Consider the following 21,633-nt stretch of genomic DNA (forward strand, 5'->3'; position numbering starts at 1 on the left):
TGTGTGTCTCATGTTTTCACATGTGTTGTATGTACTGTGTTTTTTGTGCTCTTCACGTCTAGAGGACACTTTTTTTGTTGTTTCAAACGCCAGCACAGACGCCAGGAAGGGTATGTGCGGGGCCCATTTCTGGGGCTCGTGCAGCTGGCGGTGACTCCCGTGGCCCTCGGCATCCAGCACTCCACCCTGGCCCCCCAGTCTGTGCTCACACCCCACCAGCGCACTCCAGCCACACCGGTTCTCATGCTGCCGCCACAGATGGTGCTGGTTTCTGCTTTTCGCTCTGTCTGGAGTGTTTTCCTCACTCAGATTTCTTTTCTCCCTTCCATCCTTCCCGTTGGGCTTCCCTGGAGGCTCAATAGTAAAGAATCTGCCTGCCACTGCAGAAAACGAGGGTTTGTCCCTGGGTGGGGAAGAGCCCCTGGAGAAGGAAACAGCAACCCACTCCAGTATTCGTGCCTGGAGAATCCCACCGGTAGAGGAGCCTGGTGGGCCGCAGTCCATCAGGTTGCAGAGAGTCAGACACGACTGAGCGACTTCACAACAGCAGCAGCCCTTCGCATTAGACTTGAGAGCCACTGTCTCAGACCACTGGACCTGACCCCAGGGGCCTCCACCCCTCCTTGCCCTCCCCTCTTTTGTGTTGTGTTACCCCGCTCCCTGGAGGACCTGACCCCAGGGGCCTCCCCCTCCCCTTGCCCTCCCCTCTTTTGTGTTGTGTTACCCCGCTCCCTGGAGGACCTGACCCCAGGGGCCTCCCCCCGCCTTGCCCTCCCCTCTTTTGTGTTGTGTTACCCCGCTCCCTGGAGTCGCGCTGTGCCTGGAGCCCTGCCGCCGGGACCAGTGTTTGTCGGACGTGCGGCTGGGAGAGCTTCCACAGAGTGTCCGTCTTCCTGCCTCAGTCAGGACTTTTACAAAGTCTGCCAGAGGAGCACGTGGTCATGGTTAAACATGTAAGGTACAGAAATGGAGAAAGAGACGACGCACAGCATGTGTCCAGTCCCCAGGCACAGGGCACCACAGAGGAGGCACTCGGCCCCAGTAAGGCCTGCTGCCCCCGTGTCGTCTGAGACTTCTGTGACCCTCCTTAAGAGATGAAGTGCGTTGTTTCAGAGAGCAGCCTCTATACTGGTAATTAAAATTATACTTGTTATCCTACATTTAAAAACTAACACGTCGATCTGAATTGAACTAACCACAGTGGGAATTGCTCAGTTCTTCTTGTTCTCTGGCCATGGTTTTAATAAGGCTACAGGGTTCTGTTTTTATTTGGCTCTTGTCTTTTACAGCCGAGGTGGTTTGGTATGATGAGTTAAAAATGAAATGTGCTCAGTCGCTCATTCGTCTCCGACTGTTTGCAACCCCGTACACTGTAGCCCGTCAGGCTCCTCTGTCCATGGAGTTTTCCAGGCAGGAATCCTGAAGTGGGTCGCCACTCCCTTCTCCACGGGATCTCCCCGACATAGGGATCGACCCTGCATCTCTTGTGTGTCCTGCATCGTAGGCAGAGTTTTTACCCACTGAGCTGCCTGGAAGCACAAGTGAAATAGGTGACAGCTTCTCTCTCTCTTGCCCAGCGTGGTGCCCAGCGGGGAAAGGGGCTGTGGTCCGAGTCCAGGAGCTGTATTGCTCTTGGGTTTGCTCTCGTGTGCCGAGCTCCCGTGGTGCTCCTGGTGGCGGGCGGTACACGGAGCCCGTGCCTGCTGCTCCGGTGTCGTCGGTTTCCATCTGGAGGCTCCTCAGAAGTGCACAGTGAAAGCCAGGGGGCTCTTTAACCACAGTCCTGCCAGTTACTGTAGAACAAGTTTGTAAAAGCTGACAGTCTCCATGTTAGAAAGGAAATTCGTGAAACGGATACTTGCTGTTGTGGCCTGATTGGGGGCATGTCCTGATTTGTTGTCTCTGATCTTCAGCTGACACGTTTTATCTCATCACTTAGTTTTTTGGTGGGATAATTTGTCTCTTAAGATTTCTCTGGTGATGAGAACAGTACCAGCCCATTTGGACTGTAGACTGAGTCACTAGGAAGGAGGACGAGCCGGCCTCCTGCCCAGGCAGCTCCTCTGGGGTTGTTGCTCCTCACCCGGCAGCACAGACGTGTTCAAAGACAGCGCTTGGGTCTCCTGGCATCCCAGCCCGGCTCCCCTGTGCACGCTCTGCCCCCTGCTGGCTGGCTGCGTGAGCGACCCCCGCCCCGCCCCCATCTGACAGGGCACTCAGCGGGCGCCAGTCTCCCTGTCTGCGCAATGAGCTCGGGGCGCCCCGCCCGTCGGGGGTGACTGTGAGCAGGCCCTGCAGGTGAGTGTGCCTCTCTCCCATGCAGGCTCTGTGAGCGGGACCCCTACCAGCTGTACCAGCGGCTGGAGCAGCAGGCGCGGGAGTACGTGCTGGAGATGAAGGTCCGGCTCCTGCGGCAGCTGTCAGCCGCATCCAGAGTGAAGCCGCCGTCCGGCCTGCAGGGCCCGCCGCAGGCGCACCAGTTCATCTCCCTCCTCCTGGAGGAGTACGGCGCCCTGTGCCAGGCCGCACGCACCATCAGCAGCTTCCTCGGCACGCTGGTGAGGCGCCACGTCTGCGGGGGGCCACAGCCCATCAAGCTGTCCCCTGCTCGGGCGAAGTGCGGGGCGTGGGGGCTGCTTCCCCTCCTTGGGCAGGGGGCGGGGGCTGCTCCCCTCTTTCCCGTCCCTCAGGACTTGGCTGCTGCACAGAAGCAGGAGCACCGTGTGGGGACGTTGGGGCCCAGGGAACAGCGTGGGCACAGCGTGAGGGGGAGGAAACGGTTCGCAATGACGGGGGCATGTCTCTGCGGGGCCGGAGTGCTGTGCTGCGCGCACGGAGGCCGTGCTGGGGTGGGGCAGGGCGTGGGGGCTGCCCAGCGCTGGACTGAGGAGGGGTTCGTGCTCAGGTGGGATGCCGGCCCCTGTGGGCGTCTTCCAGTCCTGGTGAAAGGGACACACAGACCTGCTCTCCCTGGGCCTCTGACCGCCTCAGAGAGGCCGTGGCCGTAGGGGCTGCAGGAGGAGGTGGTGGAGACGCACCTCCTGGGACCTGGCCTCGACGGCCTCGGCGCACCTGCCGGCTGGAAGGAGAAACAGGCCCTCTTTGCTTCCTTGGTTTACTAACAGTCTGTGGAGGTGGTCCTCATCGCTCACATTTTGTTATTAAATGAAGCTGCTTTCTTCGTGGTAAAACAGTGTCTTGAAACAAATACAGTCAGTTTCAAAACTGGTGGTTCTGAAGACTTGAGCGTAAGGGTCTCTGTGTGACTCTGAAGTTGGCAGGCCTCGGTAGAAACAAGCCAGTCCTGCAGGTGGGTTCCGGGTCCAGGGCCACCTCGAGCCTCGCTCCAGTAGAGCCTGCCACTCCTGCGCGGGGGGAGCCCCGAGGGCCGCGCTGCTGTGCGCGGAGCGGACGCCTCGGCGTCTGGCTGGACGGAGCACGCGCGCTTGCTTGTGTCTGCCTCTGTGCTCAGCTTGTCAGGCTGTTTCGGTTGAAGTTTTCAAGAAAATGGGGCCTCACACGGCTATTTACTTGGGAAGGGGAGGAATATTTTCATAGACTTCTCAGTCCATTGTGGGTATTCTTTGAGGCAGTCTACCAGAGCCCGAGTACTTCTTGGCGGTTGGCTGCAAGGTGGGCCTGAAACTGTCACCCGAGCGAGGGGACTCTGCTCCGTCACCGTCTGTTGGGGTCGCTCAGCCTTCAGGTGGTTTTTGAGCATCCGACCTTGATCATTTGGGAATCCCTGGTTCACTGAGTGGGTTGCGCAGAGCTGCCTGATGGTCTTCAGTGTCCAGTTCAGCAGCGCTGTCCTCAGTGTGGACCAGCCCCGCCGCCGTCACTGTTGACCTCTTCGGAAGGGCCCCTACACGCGGAGGAGCTTCCAGGCCCAGTGCCAAGTGTCCGTTTGCCGGAGTTGTGAGTTTTGCTTGAAAGCTCGGGTTTTGTGGTTGGCCGCGAGAGGGTCCTCCTCCGCGAGTCCCCTGGCCTGTTCCCCCTCTGCTCGCCACCCCGCCTCTCCAGGGCAGTGCCCTCTGCAAGCCCAGAGCTGCAGAGCACGTGCACCGCGGCAGGAGGTCGAGGGCATCTGCACATGTAACTTTCTGGGAAGCGTCATTGTGCCTCCGTTTGTCCAGGAGATGCCTCCCCAGCTGTAACAGGCGGGAACCCTGAGTCTCCCTTCTCAAGGACAGCAGGATCTTGACCAGCCTGCTGTTTCTCAAGTTCTGTTAGGACGTGACTGCACACGCTTGCCCTCCTTCCCAGCCCCACCGTCTGCGGGAAGTGACAGGCGGGAGTGTTGGGGTGGAGGGGCCAGGGCCAGGGCCAAGTTGGCTGGGAGCTCTCCTGGGGCCTCTGGGTGCAGCCACACTGAGTCTCTGCTGCCGCCCCCGCCCCCCGCGTAGTCGCTGCAGCAGCTGTGACCGCACACCCCCGCAGGCCCTGCCTCCCAGACCCTGGCAGGCTGCCCGGCATGTGAATGGGGCACCGCGGCCCCAAGGTCAGGGTTACTGTGTGGGCTGTGGGGCGTGCTGCTCACTGGTGTGCGTTGCTGTCCCAGGTTGATCTGAGATTGTGAAACGAGTATGGGGTCTGCTGTTTCTCTCACACGCCTCGTCTGGAAGCATAATTTCAGATCTGAAAAAATACCAGTGTCTTCCTACAGCAGTCCTCGCCTTTGGTCACCTCTAGCTGATGTGCCCAACCCAGAGCTCTGGTCCTGTTCCTGCCAGCATAACTCGGGGCTGCGCTCAGACCAGCGGGCAGGGACCATCCCCTCTTCACGAAAACATGCAGCAGCCAGGCTCGCCCGTGGCTCCGGGACCCTCCCGGGACCCTCGCTCCTCCTCCTGCCACCTTCGCTCTGTGCTCTCTGTCGCAGGGACGGGTCGCAACCTGGGCGCGGGCCTCTGCCCTGCCCCTGGGAGCTTGGAAGCTGCGGCCCGCTGCGTTGTCTCTGTCCGAGCTGGCGCGGTGCCTGTGCGGAGGGGTCCCTGAGGAGTGTGTGTGTGCTGTCCCCACGCCATCTGTGGCTCTGTACTCACGACGAGCACGTCTTCACACAGCGTGCCTGATTCAGGCTCAGGCCCGGCCTCAGCCCCGCCCAGCTTTCTGGTGTGGGAATGGCTCTGAGAGGCACTGCATGAGAGACTGGCGTGGAGCGTTTTGGTAAAACATGCAATGAGAGCCGACAGTGGAAATGCAGACAGAGGTGAGGGTCCGAGGGCCCCTGCCGAGGCTCCGTGCGGCTCCAGAGCGCTCACAAAGCGTGTAGCCCGTCTGTGTGCGCGTGCGGAGCAGGCCTTTGTGCCTGCAGCATCGTTCTGCAGGTGTGTGTGGGTTCAGGAACGGGCGCGGTTCCCCTTCGCTTGCTCTCTCAGCCCCTCCGTCCCCTGCTGGTGAGGGCACAGGACACTGGGGTGTCCGCAGGGAGATCGTGTCCCGACGTCCCCCAGTGTCAGCCCTTCTGCTCGGCTACGCTAAACAGTGAGCGGGAGCAGACTCGTCGGTGGGTGGCATGAGGCGTGGCTCTGGCGGGGACGGGGGTGCCGTGCTCCTGAAGTCTGTGGGGCTGTCGGTCGCTCAGAGGAGGCCGTCTTCCCATGTGCGAGCTGACGCACCGTAGGGAGCCTGCATGTGGCCGACATGCGAGTTCACGAACGTGTGGTTGCAGTCAGAGCACGTGAACGGAGCCCTGGGCCCCTGTTCTCTCTAGAGGTCACTCGCTCTGATGGCCGGAAGGGTGTTGAGTGTGTAAAGCGGTTGTGGAAAGTAACGGATGAGGTGGCCACGTTCATCAGGGAGAGGAGGAGCTGACCTCCCCACGAGGTTGCCAGCATGGAGTTCTCGGTCTGTCAGACTCACCTCAGGCTCTTCTCTGGACAGGCTCTGGATCGTCCCTGGGCGCCACAGGGTGGGTACGCAGTGAAGTCGTTTGCGAGGGCTCTCAGTCGGCTCGAAGGCCCCGTGGTGAGAGATGCCATTGGCTGTGCACTGAGCTCTCTCCTGCGCCCTCAGCCGTGTGCGTCTTGCTGAGTCAGTCAGGAGGAGGCTGCAGGCCCAGGGACTCGCCGCCCTCGGAGCGCGGTGTTCTGGCCTGCATAGAGGGACGTGGTTTGTGGGAGGTCAGGGAGAGCGTGCTCTGCCAGTTTTCCAGTCTTTAATTCAGCGTGTCTTCTCGTATGTCTCATTAACTAGGAAAACGAGCACCTGAAGAAGTTCCAGGTGACGTGGGAGCTGCACAACAAGCACCTCTTTGAAGACCTGGTCTTCTCCGAGCCGCTTCTCCAGAGCAACCTGCCAGCCCTGGTGTCGCAGATCAGGTAGTCGGTCTCCCCCGCGTGCGTCCTGCCCCTGGGGCGCAGCAGCTGTGCGCCTGGACACCTCTGCCACGGCAGTTCTGCCAGGAAAGTGCAGGGCTTAGGGGAGAATGCCGCTTGGGGAGAAAGCTCACAACCCGAAGAGTAATACAGTTAAACTTAGAATAACAAACCCAGGATTGATGCGACTAAGAGTTAACGTCACAGATTTCTCCTGATAAAGGAAAGCTGCGGTACAAGGTGCTTTACTTGACGAGACGCGGGTTCTGCTCGGTGGCCGTGGGGTGGTCCCCTCTGTGGCACTTGGGTGGGGAGGGAGGTCGGCTGATGGGGCCAGGGGCGCAGGAGGGGGCCCGGTCGCCTGTCCGGTCTCTCAGACGCGCCCCCCGCCTCCGGGCTCGGGGCTTCCTGCTGCAGCATGTCTCCGGAGCTCCATAAGGCGTGCCGAGCATGGAGTCCCATACCGTGCTCGGGATCCCTCACTCTGGTGATGGGGAGGAGAGAAGCCCCCGTCTTTATTCCTCACTACTCATGTGCATTTCCATACATAGTCTTCCCTGCTTTTTGATTTGCTTTTTTTTTTTTTTTTAATAGAAATGATCTCATAAGTTAACTCATTTAAAGAAACTGACTTAACTCAGGAAGGTCCTGTGTCTCGGTGGTTTGGTTTGGTTTTTTAATTTATTCATTTATTTCTGGCCGCACTGGGTCTTCCTGCCACTCGGGCTTTTCTCCGGCCGCGGTGAGCGGGGGCAGCTCTTCGCTGCAGCACGCAGGCTTCCCGTCGAGGGGGCGTCTCATTGCCGAGCACAGGCCCAGGAGTGGTGGTGCGCGGGCTTAGTTGCTCTGCGGCATGTGGGATCTTCCTGGACTCGGCACCAAGCCCGTGTCCCTTGCATCGGCAGGTGGACTCTTGACCGTTCTGCCGTCAGGGAAGTCCTTGTGCCTATGTTTTTTAAGAGCTTTATTGAGGTCTAATTCACAAAGCATATTAATTCTCTTAAAGTGTGTGATTCAGCAGCTGTAATTACATTTTTAATAATGATTGGATGACCACCACCAATATTTCCAAAACTTCCCTGTTGCCCCAGATAGACTCTGTCACCATAACATGCTGACCTCCATTCCTTTTGAGGTGCTCTAGTCTGCAGGCCCCACCCTGCCCACTTCCCCTTGCAGTCAGCCTGTCGAGGAGCTGGCACCACAGGTCCTGCAGGGCCGCCGGGCCAGGTGATGCAGCGTGCACGCCCTGGGGGCCCAGCTGGCCCGTCTGTGTGGCCGCAGTTGGCGATGGAGCGGCCGCCCTACCAGACTCTGCTGTCCCTCGGGGGGCCAGGAACCTGCTGCAGCTGCTTAGCTTGTGGTGGTTTCCGGAGCTGTGGCTTGACTTGGTCTTTATTTTTAATACATATTAATCGTTAAGGGAATATTTAATTGGGCTTGTAAATAAGTAAACTTACCCACAGTGATTTTATGTCGTTTTCTTTCTCACTTCCCACCACATACTGTTTCACATAGATTATTGTTCATCGTAGATACCACCACCCGTTATGTGGGGTGGTTGTGTTTGCAGAGTGACTGTTGAGAGAATGGCCTGTGTGCTGGACCGATGATGCTGTCTGACCCTGAGGACACTTCCTGCCATCGGGGGGCTTCCTGTTCTGTCTGCACTCCAGCCTGTGCCTTCCGGTCACGCTCTGAGTGCCACCCGCGCCCTCAGAAGTCCAGGACCACCCCTGCCCCCACCCACAGCTGCTTTGCCCTCCCCTGGCTCTGAGCAGGTCTGCAGAGGAGCACAGGAGAGCGCCTCGGGCCTCGGGCAGCGCAGGGGAGGCAGGGCAGCCCCACGTGGGAGGCGGGTCTGTGATGACGGGGCTGTAGAGGCCCAGGAGGACCACGTCACTGCCTCACGGGCTGCCACGCTCTCCCCTGGGTGCCCATGTGCTCTACGGAGCCCAGAGCCGCCTTGGCGAGGCCTGGGGGTCAGGGCGCTGAAGAGCGATGTGTCCTGGGGCCAGGCGCAGCCTTAGGAGGGCAGTCCTGGGGTGTGAGCCCTGGCGTCGCAGGGCCGCCGTGGTTCCAGCGGGCTCCCGGCCTGCCCTTTGCTGCACAGCTTGTCAGGGACGTGGGTTTCTGTGTCTCCCTCCAATGCGCGGGACCCATGCAGACGCTGCAGCACACAGGACCCTGTCCACGCGGTGTGCGTCTCCACACAGTGGACACCAGCGGGGAGAGGGCGCTGTCTGCACCCGTGGAACCCTGCTCGTTTTTCAGTCACGTTGTTTGTTTTAATTACAAAATCATTAGGTTGCCATTGCAATCTGGAATTCAGAAATAAAGTTCTGAAAACAGGAAGTCATGATGAAAAGTAGTACCGTAAAAAATTTGGTGTTGCTTCCAGACTTTTTTCCAGCGTCCACGCCTCACTCCGCCCCAGCACACACACGCATTTTGAACATGGCATAGCCCTAGCTCTGCTTCACGTGGGAGCATTTCCATTTCGGACGCATGTGTGAGTGCGTGTATGTGCGTTTGGGCGTAAGCAGGTCGGTATCTCTCAGAGTCTGGGAAGCCCCGTGTGGTGTAGGGCTCTGACCCCAGTGGGCAGCTTCCAGTTCTTCTGTGTAAACAGCACTGATATTAACCCTGCACACCAGCCTGTGCTCCTGAGCAGTTATAAGTGTTGGTTTGGATTTAGAAATTCCTTGTTAGGAGGTCTTTATTACCGTTATTTTGGCTCAGATGTTGACATGTTCAGAGATTAGGAAAACGAACGGTTTCTGAAGACAGCCTGCCTCATAAGACGAGCTGCCCCCTCCCCGCGCTCCCAAGTGCCTCCTTCTTCAGAAATCCAGCTGTTTACCTGCTATCTGTCTTTTGTTTTCTGTTAATTCTCTCATTTGTCGTCTTACCATCTTTCTTAACAAGGTATGGTAGAGAATAAATGAAACTGTAATTGTACTTTTTTGAATTGAATTTCCTGTTGTACTTAATGTGAAAGCCTGGCCCAGAGTTTGTATTTCTTATTAAATGTTGTGTTTTCTCTGGATCAGTGTATCTGAACGGGCAGGAATCCTTTTCCAGCCCACTTGTTGTGAATGCGTCTCTGGGCCTTAGTCTTTTTAGAGCAGCGTCCCTCACCACTCATTTTTTTATCAGATCTGTTCCTTGTCTGAGCTGCTTCTTTCGGCCAGACTCGGCTCTGGGCGCTTGGCCTATATCTTGCACGTGCTGGGCAGCAGGCTTGGGGCGGTGCAGTGGGGGCCCCCGCCGCCTCGGGAGGGAAGGTGCTAGCAGGGCGGTCACAGGCCTCTGTCCGCAGGCTGGGGACCACGACGCACGACGGCTGCTGCGAGGACACGTACAGCGCGCTGCTGCAGCGGTTCCAGCGCTCCGAGGAGGAGCTGCGCGCCGTGGCCGCCGAGTGGCTGCAGTGCCAGAAGAGGATTGACGCCTACGTGGACGAGCAGGTGGGTGCCCGCGAGGGGCGTGCCAGGGGGCGTGCCTGTGGACGCTGGGGGTTGGGGGGCCCGGGGCGGGGGCGGGGCAAGAGGGGCGCCCAGGCTCCGTGCGGCCTGCGGGGCCTCTGGGAGCCGCTCCGGCCCTCGGGAACTGACACTTGCCGTCCGGAGCCTGGGGGCGCACGCCCGAGGGACCCACAGCGCCCCTCGTCCACCCACGCTGCCGCGTCTGAATGGGAGCACAGGCCTGGGGCACGCCGGCGGGTCCAGCGTGGGGAGGCAGGGCACAGGCCCCTGTGCCCCAGCCTGTCTGGCAGCACGAGCCGGCTGCCTGCCTCACCTGGGCGGTGGGAGCGGGGAGGTGCTCGACACGGAGCTTTCCCGAGGGCACGGGGTGAGGGCTGAGGGAAGCCGTGACGGAGCTCAGGGCGCACCTCTGAGGCCATGGGGAGACGCGCCTTTGGTTCTGGCTGAAGATGTGCGCTGGGCTAGTGTCTGTCTCCAAACACGACCGTGAATGCCGCCTGGCCTCTGCTGTGGTCCTTGGTCTCAGAGCTGCTGCCTGAGCCAGATGAGGGGTTGAGACACAGGAAGGGTCGGACACGTTCCCGGGTCGCCATTTGTTCCAGCCTCTCCATGTTTCGTGGAGTCCCAGGAGTCTTGCGGCCTCAGGGACCGTCCTATTCACAGGGGCTGTCTCGTTCAGGACATGGGAAAGTTCTCCTCCCCGTCCTCCCCCGTGTGGTCGGGCTGTCCGCCCACCGGTGCTGCTGGCAACCTTCTGGATCGGCGCTGCTGAGCCAAGCTTGGCTGGGGCGGCTTGTTCTGTGCAGCCGTACCTGACCTCTTCGCAGCCCGTGCGCCCCTGGCGTGTGGCCTCGGGAGTTGCTCTGTGCTTGTGACGCGCTGCCCACTGTCCTGTGCTTCCCGCAGAGGGCAGTGGTGGTTTGGGGTTTTCTTCATGTGACACTTGTTCTCCAGCTGTGCTTGTCGCTGATTCCTGACCCCTCAGCTTCAGCCCCTATGGGTGGGGCTGGCCCACGTTGCCTGGCTGAGGTGCATTTGGCAGATGCTGCTGCCCTCCCACTGCCCTCCCTAGGCAGCCTTCATCCGGACCTCCAGCAGCTGAGTCAGGCCAAGGGGACGAGCACAGCCCACCCCATGCATGCTCGCCACCTTCTCTGAGGAGCCTGCTCTCTGGGCTAGGGGAGTGTGGGTTGTGGGGACCCACCATGCCTCCCAGCACAGGGCTGCGAGCGAGTGTGGGGCTCAGCTATCTGAGGCCAGGTTCCCCTCCTCAGGTAGGGCCCCTCTTCAGGGTGCTCTGGACTCCAGAGCTGCATTTGGACAGTCTGAAACCCCACAAGCCCCGTGGGTGTTCCCTGAGAACCTTCTGGGTCCATGTGGACGATAGGCTGCTGCGAGGACAGCGGCACACCGTCCGTCCGACGGCGCCCCGGCTCTGTGCGCTGTGATCCTGGCCGGTGGTGCTGGCGTTCTCCCTCGGCTTGCCTCTTGGTCCTGTGAGAATCTGCAGTCGTGACAGACCTGTAGGCAGAAACGCTGCTCCCTGGCGAATCCACCGGAGGGCTGGCCAGGAGCTGAAAGACTGGCGGCAGAAGTTCACAGGCTGTCACTGAGAAGCCTGTACTGAGGACAGTTGTAGTCAGACTCCTGGAGTCCGGATGTGAGGGCTGCGGGGTCTCCAGGGCAACTCCGACCAGGCCGGACCCCTGCAGGAGATGCAGGGCAGCCTGAGGACCCTGCGAGCCAACAGGGTGCATGACCTAGACAAAATGGACAAACTCAGAAACACAGGACCAGCGAGACCTTAAATCATGAGAAAGTGGGGAAACTCAGTAAACCTATAACTAGTGAGGATATTGGGTCAGTAATCAAAAATCTCCCAACAAAGAAAATTTCAGGACCCAGCGGCTTCACAGGTGAATTCTAGGAAACGTTTAAGAATTAATACCCACCCTTCTTAGAGTTTTCCAGAAAACTAAAAGGGAAGAAACACTTCCTAACTCATTCTGATGCCAAAGACACTACAAGAAAACTACAGACCAAAACTATAGTTCTGCAACGAGTGTCGATGCAGAATCCTCAACAGGACACGCTAGTTCTGTAATGAGCATCGATGCAGAATCCTCAACAGGACATGCTAGTTCTGTAACGAGTGTCGATGCAGAACCCTCAACAGGACACGCACAAGCAGGATTCAGCATGTTTAAAGGTCTATATGGGTATGTCTTCCTTTTTCTCCTTTGCTTTTCGCTTCTCTTCTTTTCACAGCTATTTGTAAGGCCTCCTCAGACAGCCGTTTTGCTTTTTTGCATTTCTTTTTCTTGGGGATGGTCTTGATCCCTGTCTCCTGTACAACGTCAGGAACCTCCATCCATAGTCCATCAGGCACTGTATCTATGAGATCTAGTCCCTTAAATCTGTTTCCCATTTCCAGTGAATAATCATAATGGATTTGATTTAGGTCATACCTGAATGGTCTAGTGGTTTTCCCTACTTTCTTTAAGTCTGAATTTGGCAAGAAGGAGTTCATGATCTGAGCCACATTCAGCTCCTGGTCTTGTTTTTGCTGAGTGTATAGAGCTTCTTCATCTTTGGCTGCAAAAGATATAATCAAGCTGATTTTGTTGTTGACCGTCTGGTGATGTCCATGTGTAGAGTCTTCTCTTGTGTTGTTGGAAGAGGGTGTTTGCTATGACCAAATGACTGTCTGGGGAGGCCTTACAAATAGCTGAGAAAAGAAGAGAAGCGAAAAACAAAGGAGAAAAGGAAAGATATAAGCATCTGAATGTGGAGTTCCAAAGAAGAGCAAGGACAGATAAGAAAGCCTTCCTCAGTCATCGGTGCAAAAAATAGAGGAAAACAATAGAATGGGAAAGACTAGAGATCTCTTCAAGAAAATTAGAGATACCAAGGGAATATTTCATACAAAGATGAGCTCAATAAAGAACAGAAATATTATGGACCTAACAGAAGCAGAAGATACTAAGAGGAAGTGGCAAGAATACACAAGAAAACTGTACAAAAAAGATCTTCACAACCCAGATAATCAGGATGGTGTGATCACTCACCTAGAGCCAGACATTCTGGAATGCGAAGCCAGTGGGCCTCAGGAAGCATCACTACAAACACAGCTAGTGGAGGTGATGGAATTCCAGCTGAGCTATTTCAAATCCTAGATGATGATGCTGTGAAAGTGCTGCACTCAATATGCCAGCCAATTTGGAAAACTCAGCAGTGGCCACACGACTGGAAAAGGTTAGTTTCTATTCCAATCCCAAAGAAAGGCAATGCCAAAGAATGTTCAAACTACTGCACAATTGCGCTCATCTCACACGCTAGCAAAGTAATGCTCAAAATTCTCCAAGCCAGGCTTCAACAGGACGTGAACCGTGAACTTCCAGATGTTCAAGCTGGTTTTAGACAAGGTAGAGGAACCAGAGATCAAATTGCCAACATCCCCTGGATCATCGAAAAAGCAAGAGAGTTCCAGAAAACCATCTTATTTCTGCTTTATTGATTATGCCAAAGCCTTTGACTGTGTGGATCACAATAAACTGTGGAAAATTCTGAAAGAGATGGGACTACCAGACCACCTGACCTGCCTCTTGAGAAACCTTTATGCAGGTTAGGAAGCAACAGTTTGAACTGGACATGGAACAACAGACTAGTTCCAAATAGATGCCATCCAGCCATCTCATCCTCTGTCGTCCCCTTTTCCTCCCGCCTTCAGTCTTTCTCAGCATCAGGGTCTTTTCAAATGAGTCAGCTCTTTGCATCAGGTGGCCAAAGTATTGGAGTTTGAGCTTTAGCATCAGTCCTTCCAAAGAACACCCAGGACTGATTTCCTTTAGGATGGACTGCTTGGTTTTCCTTGCAGTCCAAAGGACTCTCGAGAGTCTTCTCCAACACCACAGTTCAAAAGCATCAATTCTTCGGTGCTCAGCCTTCCTTATGGTCCAACTCTCACATCCAGACATGACTACTGGAAAAACCATCGCTGTGACTAGACGGACCTTTGTCGGCAAAATAATGTCTCTGCTTTTTAATATGCTGTCTAGGTTGGTCATAGGTTTTCTTCCAAGGAGCAAGTGTTTTTTAATTTCATAGTTTCAGTCACTGTCCACAGTGATTTTGGAGCCCCCCACAAAAATGAAATCTGTCACTGTTTGCACTTTTACCCCGTTTATTTGCTATGAAATGATGCAACCGGATGCCATTGTCTTCATTTTTTGAATGCTGAGTTTTAAGCCAGCATTTTCACTCTCCTCTTTCACCTTCATCAAGAGGTTCTTTAGTTCCGCTTTGCTTTCTGCCATTAAAGTGATGTCATCTGCATATCTGAGGTTATTGATGTTTCTCCAAGCAATCTTGATTCCAGCTTGTGCTTCATCCAACCGAGCATTTCGCATGATGTACTCTGCATATAAGTTAAATAAGTAGGGTGACAATATACAGCTTTGACATGCTCCTTTCCCAGTTTTGAACCATTCAGCTGTTCCATGTCCAGTTCTAGTGTTGAATTACATTAGGCTTCCTAATTTTGAGATATTGCACTCCTGGAATTAAGCCCTACTAGAGTATATACTATTGTTTAATCCATTATTAGGTATTCTGTTGAGGGTCTTTATCACTGCGTCTGTGTTCTGAGGTGTTACTGAGTTTCCGTCTTTCAGGTCCTGTTTGTTTTGTATAAAGCTCATGCTGATCTCACAGTATGAATGGAAGAGCTTCCCTTTTGTTTTCGGTTTTCAGGAGTAGTTAACCTTCCTGCTCCATGAAGGAGAAGGATAGACTAGTAGATCCCGACCTGAAGCTCTGGGACCTGGTTCATTGTTGCAGGAGGAGGAAGAGGGACTCAATGTTTTTTACTGCCTTTTCAATAAACACTGTGTTTATGAGCCTGTTTGGGGATTTTTGCTTCTTAAGTGAGTTTTACAAATTGATATTTGCCTGGGAAATTATCCACATCCTTCAGATACAGGGGTGGGTGTAAGCTGTGCTCAGGGATACTTGACAGCAGTGGGGACTTGACGGCTGCAGGACGGTCCGTTCCCTCCCTCTGGCTTCAGGCCGCAGAGAGAGCGCTGAGGGGGCCGGGCAGGAGGCCAGGCAGGCGGCAGGCAGTGCTCCCGGTGCCCCAGCTCTGCCCACGGCCTCCCCCCAGCTCTGCCCACGGCCTTCATGCACAAGCTGTGCCCGTGGCCTCCCGCCAGCTCTGCCCATGCCTCCCCCTAGCTGTGCCCCCGGCCTCCCCCCAGCTGTGCCTGTGGCCTCCCCCCAGCTCTGCCCATCCCTCCCCCTAGCTGTGCCCCCGGCCTTCCCCCAGCTGTGCCCGTGGCCTCCCCCCAGCCCTGCCCATGCCTCCCCCCAGCCCTGCCCACGCCCTACACGCCCGCCACCCCAGCTGCCGGAAGTCTGTATTGTTTGGAACGTCAGTGCATCGACTCGACTTCTGAAGCACAACGTGCAGAGCCGCCTGTGCAGCTCTTCTTTCGTTGAGAGGCATCCCGTGCTCGCGTGTCCTCCTGTTGCAGAAAAGCCCCTTCCTGTGTGTCCGTGTCCGTGCTCACTCCCGCCGTGTCTGTGGTTCATTTCTTCCCTTGTTCAGCCTGGCAGGAAGTTCAGAGAACCAACTTTTGGGTTTACTGATCACATTTACTTCTGGCTTTTTCCAGTAATTTCAGCTTTTGCCTTTACTTCCTTACTAGTTGAAGTTTTGTATTAAGTTATGCTTGTTTCATTTGGAGGGTGTATTGGTCGTTTTTGTCTGACTTGAAGATGTGATTGGCTGTTTAGTAGGCAGTTGGGCAGCTGCCCTGTGTTGGCTGGAGGGGAGCCCCTGTGGGTGGTGCTTCCTTCCTTGTAGGACATGCCCCCCTCCGAGTATTCCAATCATTTGGAAGATATGTATCCCATTCCTTCCTTTCAGCGGTCATGCTTCAGCTTTTAATAATTTGTAAGAATACGTCTATATGATTATCACTTAGTCATTTCATAGTCTCCTCCTTCACGTAAGTCAGTGCCTTGAGCCCGTTCCTAATTCCTGTTCCCCCAGTTTCTTACTTGTTGTGGTCAAGTCTGCCTCCTCAGACCGGGCCGCCCTTGCAGTTTGCGAGTCTGCGGTGCCGCTGTGCCAGCCGCGCTCACTCTTGTGGTGGTCACCGCCATCCGGCTCCGGGATGTGCTCGTCTTGGGCTGAGGCTCATGGCCAGACAGCAGCCCTGGCGCCCACCCTGGCACTCAGCGAGTGGGGAGCGTCTCCCCCCGTGTTGGCGGGCCCATCTCTGGTCTCTCAGTTTCTCTTTGGTGTGATTCATCTGATTTCCGTGCACGACAACTGTGGAGACTCTGAGTGAGTCAGTGTGAGCGCCGAGGCGGCGAGTCCGGTGACCTTTCTGTAGTTGGAGCTTCTCCTGTCTCCACACGCGGTCTCTCGCATCATTAAAAGTCTCCCCTCGAAAGTGTCCTGGTGGCTCTTGCTGGTACTCAGACTTTCTGTCTTTGCATCCCCCGTGCATTCCACGTAGATGACAATGAAGACCAAGCAGCGCATGCTGACGGAGGACTGGGAGCTCTTTAAGCAGAGGCGGTTCATCGAAGAGCAGGTGCGTGTGGGTGGGAGGGCGTTGTCGGAGTGAAGCTGTTCGCTGCAGAGCAAAGGGCTGCGGAGCCCACCTTGCACGTCTTGCTCGGCAGACCTGTTTGCAGGCTGGTTCTCCTTTCCGCTTCCTCGTCTCTGTACTCCTCCAGGGACACAGTGTTTATGGAGTGGCTCTCCCGGCCCACAGCCTCCCCGTGTCCCCACGGGCTCCTCCTGGGTGGGTGCTGCGTCTCCGGATTCCCTTCCAGGGGCGACGCACAGTGAGGACCCAGGGCCAGGCCGGGTCCAATCCTCGTGTGCCAGGACTGTGCTGTCTCGCGGCTGCTGCCCTCCCGGCTCGCCCCTTCCTGCCGCAGGCTCTCCCCGCCCTGCCCGCCACCTTGGCGGCACTCCCCGGCCCGGCATGCTGGTCTTGGGGCCATTACTTCACCAGGAGACTTGCCCGCTCGGCCCGGTGCCTGCGCCGGTGTCTGCTGGCTGCTCTCGCAGTGAAAGCCCTTGGCCTCCGCTCCCCTCCCGCCCGTGGTCCCTTCTGGGCAGCGCGGGTAGACAGGGCACCTGTGCTCTGCACTCAGCGCGTGGCCTGCGTCAGACGGGCGCCACCCATGCCTGTGCCCAAGCTGGTCCGTGGGCCCCTTTTCTGAAACACAGAGGCATGCCTGCCCCGGCGGGAGGTGAGGCGCTGCCTCCTCGGTGGCCCCCAGGCCCACTGCTTCTCCAGGCACGGCTGGTGCGCTCTGCAGCGGCCTTGCTCCCCCTGCCGGCACCACGTGTGCTGCCTGGCCAGCTGCCATCCTGCCCCGTGTGGACAGTGTCTGCGTAGCCTGGGGGCTCAGGGCGGTGCTCGGCGCTCCTGCTGGCCTGGGCTCCCCGTGCCCGGACAGCGGCGTCCACGCTGCCTCCTGCACCGTGCTCAGGCCTGGCGCACCCCGGCGGCCTCCCCACCTCCCCAGCAGAGCTGCTGAGCTCCTGTACCTTGTGGTTTCCCCTGAAGTTTGGTTTCTCGCTTCTTTCTTCGTCCAGAATCTAAGCTCCTGGGGGCAGTGATTATCTCCTGGGGGCTGCGAGTCCCCAGCCCACCGGAGGGCCAGGGCAAGGGCTGGGTGTCCCCCATGAGGGCGTCACAGGGTGTGTGCTGCTGAGGCGCCTGGTGGACTCAGCCCCCTGACCTCTGTCCGGGCCTCTCCCTGCCTGCACCACACACTGCTCGTCTGCCCCCCTTCCCAGCCCTGGCCCTCCTGAGGAAGCTGCGGGCAGCAGGTCTCTGAGTGGGACGTGCACAGCATCAGAATCACCGAAAAATACAGCCATGTCATGATGAAGGTCTTGCAAAATTAACCTGTTGGCTCATGATTTCCTCCAGTTCACGAAAAAGAAAGCCGTCGCTGGCGAGAACAGCTTCACGGACACCATGCGGCACGTGCTGTCGTCGCGGCTGAGCGTGCCCGACTGCCCCAACTGCAACTACCGGCGGAGGTGAGCGCGCGCAGGACCCCGGGCACTGCCCGGCCTGCTGGCCCCGCGCTGACCCCCTCACCCCCCGCAGGTGTGCTTGTGACGACTGCAGCCTCTCCCACATCCTCACCTGCGGCATCATGGACCCCCCGGTCACGGGCGACATCCACATTCACCAGCTGCCCCTTCCGGTGGACGCGGCTCCCGACTGCCTGTCTGAGATACGGCCGCCCGGTGTGTCGTCAGCCAGCTCAGGGTCGGCGTCCAGCTCTCCCATCACCGTTCAGCAACATCCCAGACTCATCCTCACAGACAATGGCTCTGCACCAACGTTGTAAGTCATGACTTTGTCGTGAGGTTTCTCATGACAACTCATCCGATTCCAAGATGCAGACCCAATGACGTCTGCAGAAGTATGGGCAGCGTTAAGGGTGCTTTTCAAGAAGAAGGACCCTTCATTTTTTAAAATCGCTTTTAACACATGGATGCAGTAAGCCCAAGCATGGACGCTGTTTCGTGAGCTGCCGGATGCAGTGAGGCAGGCGCGCATCGGTCTGCGGGGAGCATCTCCCATGCTGGCCTGGCCTGCACCCATCCTCCTCATCCTCAGCTGGCGTCCACGCTTGCTCCGTATCCTGCTGGGAGCTCAGATAGTCACTTTAGCAAGCGACTGAGAGGTTCTGTCCGTGTTCCCACATCAACCGCAAGACGTTTTGTGCGAGCAAGGGGTCACCAGTTCACAGGGTGGGAATCAAGCCCCATCCAACTCCTGGATGGGCCGTTCCCTTGGTGGGTGTTTATTTAAGAGATTAAACATATTCTCCGCGTGTCATGGTGCCCGTGTGGGTCAGGAGCCTGGGGGAGGGACGGTCGCCCCGACTTTGCTTCCCGTGTTCCTTGGGATTCTCGCCTCCCGACCTGGATTTCATGCGGTGGCCCCGAGGCTCTCCTTTGGAGTCCCTCAGTTCTCCGTGTGGCTTTGATCTCGGACGCTGAGCTCTGCGGCTGCTCTCACTGAGCCCTGTGCTCCCTCGGAGCCTGTGCAGGGCAGAGGGCCGTCACAGCCAGGCGTGAGCTGGCTCAGGACGAAGCGGCTGCAGCCAAGCACCAGTCGTCAGGGCAGAGCCCAGGCTGGCAGAGTGCCGCCTGCTCCCGGGTCTTAGTGGCTGACGCCAGCCGTGGGCACGCACGCTGCGGGCGGGGCGGAGCCAGGACCACGCGAGGCACTGCGGGCACCTGGCCGCCCGCACCGTGGGGTCTGTGTCTTCCCACAGACACGGCCATTCCAGACCCTCCTGGCTCTGGGCCATGCATGTCCTTTTCCTGCTGCTGCTCCGAGCGTGAGATGGACGTGCGGCATTTCCGTGGCGGGGCTGCAGGGCTGCCTGGACGCCTGAGTCTGGAGTCGCCAGGCCGCAGGCAGCGTGTGGGTCTGTTACTTCACTCGGCTCCCCCGGGGTGGTATGGGTGCCACGCAGGGCAGTGCCTGTGTCCGCAGGTTGTGGGGGCACCGGAGCCAGGCGTTCCCAGCAGCTGGCCTGCCCGTACTTGCTGTAGCAGCTCCAGGTGACCGCGCACGATGCTCCTTGGACTCAGTTCTCCCAGAAGTGGGATGAAGCTGAGTCTGGCTGTTCTGGACCATCTGCCCTGAAGCCCAAAGGGCTCCAGTTCTTAGGCTTTCTCCTTCCGGACGGTTGAGGCTCACGGTGGATGCGGAGGCATGATGGTGTAGGCCCACGGGGCGTCGCTTACCGTCAGGCCTTGAGCCACGTACCCCGAGCTGGGCGCTTCGTGCCATCTCTTCTCAGGCACCAGAAAGCCTTACGTTTGAAGTGGTCTTCACAGCCTTGAAGTCACATTACTTTGTTTTTGTAGATATTCCATTTGCCTATCACTTGGATGTCTTGTTAAAGCTGCTAACTATGACTTTGGAACGGACTTGCCTACAGCTGGCCTTGTCACATAAGTGCTTTTATTGTTTTGTTCAGCTGGCTACCTCTGAAATTTTGGTGGTTATAAAAACAAACACTGAAGACCTAAGGTTGGTTTCTGTACCCCTTTAATTATAATAAAAAATAGCATTTGTTTGAAAATGACAGAGAGAGAGAACAGTTGTACACCAGGGCGCTTCAAGTTGATCTATTGAAATTTTGTGGTTTCCTTAATGTTTCTCCGTTTGGAGTTTTGTTTTCCGTTCTTCTGGACAGAACTAGTGGTCCTCTTCGGGCATTTTACTCCTGGTCCAGGTTACCGGGAGCCCCTGAGACGCATGCGTGGGGCCCAGTGTCACGCTCCTGTGCGTGAGCGTGGCTCTCCTGGGTGGGCAGTGCACGGTCCTTAGCGGCCACGGCCCCGCGGTGACATCTCTGCGCATCTCAGTTGCAGTGACGATGAAGACGTCGCCCCGCTGTCGGCCAAGTTTGCTGACATCTACCCCCTGAGTAACTACGAGGACGCCGAGGTGGTAGCCAGCATGAACGGCGTCCATGGCGAGCTGAACGGCGGCGGGGAGAACCTGGCCCTGAAGGACGAGGTACATGCCCAGCCTCCGCATCACGACGATGAGTCACCCCAGATGGTGTCCGGGGTTTGAGCGTTCTGTGTTATTCTGGTTTAAAAAGCATAAGTTACAAGTGACTATCTTTGTGACTGTCTTTAAAGTCCCCTCAGGTAAGCAGTACCAGCAGCAGTTCCTCGGAAGCTGACGACGAGGAGGCAGACGGCGAGAGTAGTGGGGAACCCCCGGGAGCCCCGAAGGAGGACACGGCTCTGGGGAGCGGGAGCCCCAGGAAAGAGGAAAGTAAAGTGGACAGTCCACCCCCGTCTTACCCAGCTCAGCAGGTACAGCTTTATTTCCTTGAACTTGGTTTTGCCCACGCTGTCTTCTCTGTGTCTGGTTTCTCTCGACATGAGTGCTACTGAACACAAAAGTACGTTCCTGTGAAAAGCTTGTGAAGGTCAGACTGGTGAGAACCGAGACCGCTCTGCCAGACGGTCATCTTTTCTCTTAGAGACTCAGGCAGCTCCTAAAGGAAGAGCACGTGAGGGCCAAGGCCCATTAAACCATTGTAGGTGGTGCGGTCTACAGGGGAGGGGACACTGGAAGGGATGCCCTGGGCCCTCTGCCCCCACTTCCTCCCCTCGCCCTGGTCCAGGACCTGCTCACCCCAGCCCCCGGTCCCCCCAGCCCCTGCTCACCCCCAAGCCCGTGATCACCCCAACCCTTCCTTACCCCCAGCCCCCGGTCCCCCCCAGCGCCTGCTCACCCCAGGCCCTGTGCACCCCCAGCCCCTCCTCACCCCTAGCCCCCGTCCCCCACAGTGCTTGCACACCCCAGCCCCTGTGCACCCCCAGCCCCTGCTCACCCCCAGCCCCTGTGCACCTACAGCCCCTCCTCACCCCCAGCCCCCGGTCCCCCCCAGCGCCTGCTCACCCCAGTCCCTGTGCACCCCCAGCCCGTGATCACCCCCAGGCCCTCCTCACCCCCAGCCCCCATCCCGCATCCCCCACAGTGCTTGCTCACCCCAGCCCCTGTGCACCCCCAGCCCCTGCTCACCCCAGCCCCTGCACACCCCCAGCCCCCGGTCCCCCCCAGCGCCTGCTCACCCCCAGCCTGTGATCACCGTTGATTTATGCAGGTACGCACACTCTTCTCTACTGACGAGAAAGGCCTACCCTGACACACTGCCCTTTCCCCGCCCGGCGGCGTGTCCTGCCAGCTTGGTGGAGCGCGCTCCCTCACGCTCTGCTGCTGCCCTCTGTGTCCAGC

At 57.5% G+C, this 21,633-nt stretch overlaps 1 protein-coding gene and 1 long non-coding RNA gene across 12 annotated transcripts in view; both read left to right on the forward strand.

Moving 5' to 3' along the window:
* FAM193A (family with sequence similarity 193 member A) overlaps positions 1-21,633 on the forward strand; it is a 146,817-nt gene that overhangs the window by 87,290 nt on the left and 37,894 nt on the right. For 6 of the 11 annotated variants that reach the window (XR_015165068.1, XM_086404530.1, XM_086404521.1 and 3 more), the window contains 7 exons: positions 6,199-6,323; positions 9,643-9,790; positions 16,336-16,413; positions 17,773-17,885; positions 17,956-18,198; positions 20,244-20,397; positions 20,526-20,705. Coding sequence is in view for 10 of the 11 variants with exons in the window: in XM_086404530.1 (XP_086260656.1) it covers positions 6,199-6,323; positions 9,643-9,790; positions 16,336-16,413; positions 17,773-17,885; positions 17,956-18,198; positions 20,244-20,397; positions 20,526-20,705 (1,041 nt within the window). In the remaining variant the exon portion in view is untranslated. Of the gene's footprint in view, positions 1-2,323; positions 2,559-6,198; positions 6,324-9,642; positions 9,791-16,335; positions 16,414-17,772; positions 17,886-17,955; positions 18,199-20,243; positions 20,398-20,525; positions 20,706-21,633 lie in introns of all 11 variants that reach the window. The other 5 variants (XM_086404523.1, XM_086404524.1, XM_086404526.1 and 2 more) reach the window with 1 other exon arrangement.
* LOC147370169 (uncharacterized) lies at positions 6-2,322 on the forward strand. Its single transcript, XR_015165072.1, has 2 exons — positions 6-1,131; positions 1,290-2,322. It is a non-coding gene; the product is annotated as an uncharacterized LOC147370169 (long non-coding RNA).

Source organism: Bos grunniens, chromosome 6, assembly GCF_055505025.1.
Source record: "Bos grunniens cultivar Pamir isolate PY7600 chromosome 6, Bosgru_T2T1.0, whole genome shotgun sequence".
NCBI classification, from domain to species: Eukaryota; Metazoa; Chordata; class Mammalia; order Artiodactyla; family Bovidae; genus Bos; species Bos grunniens.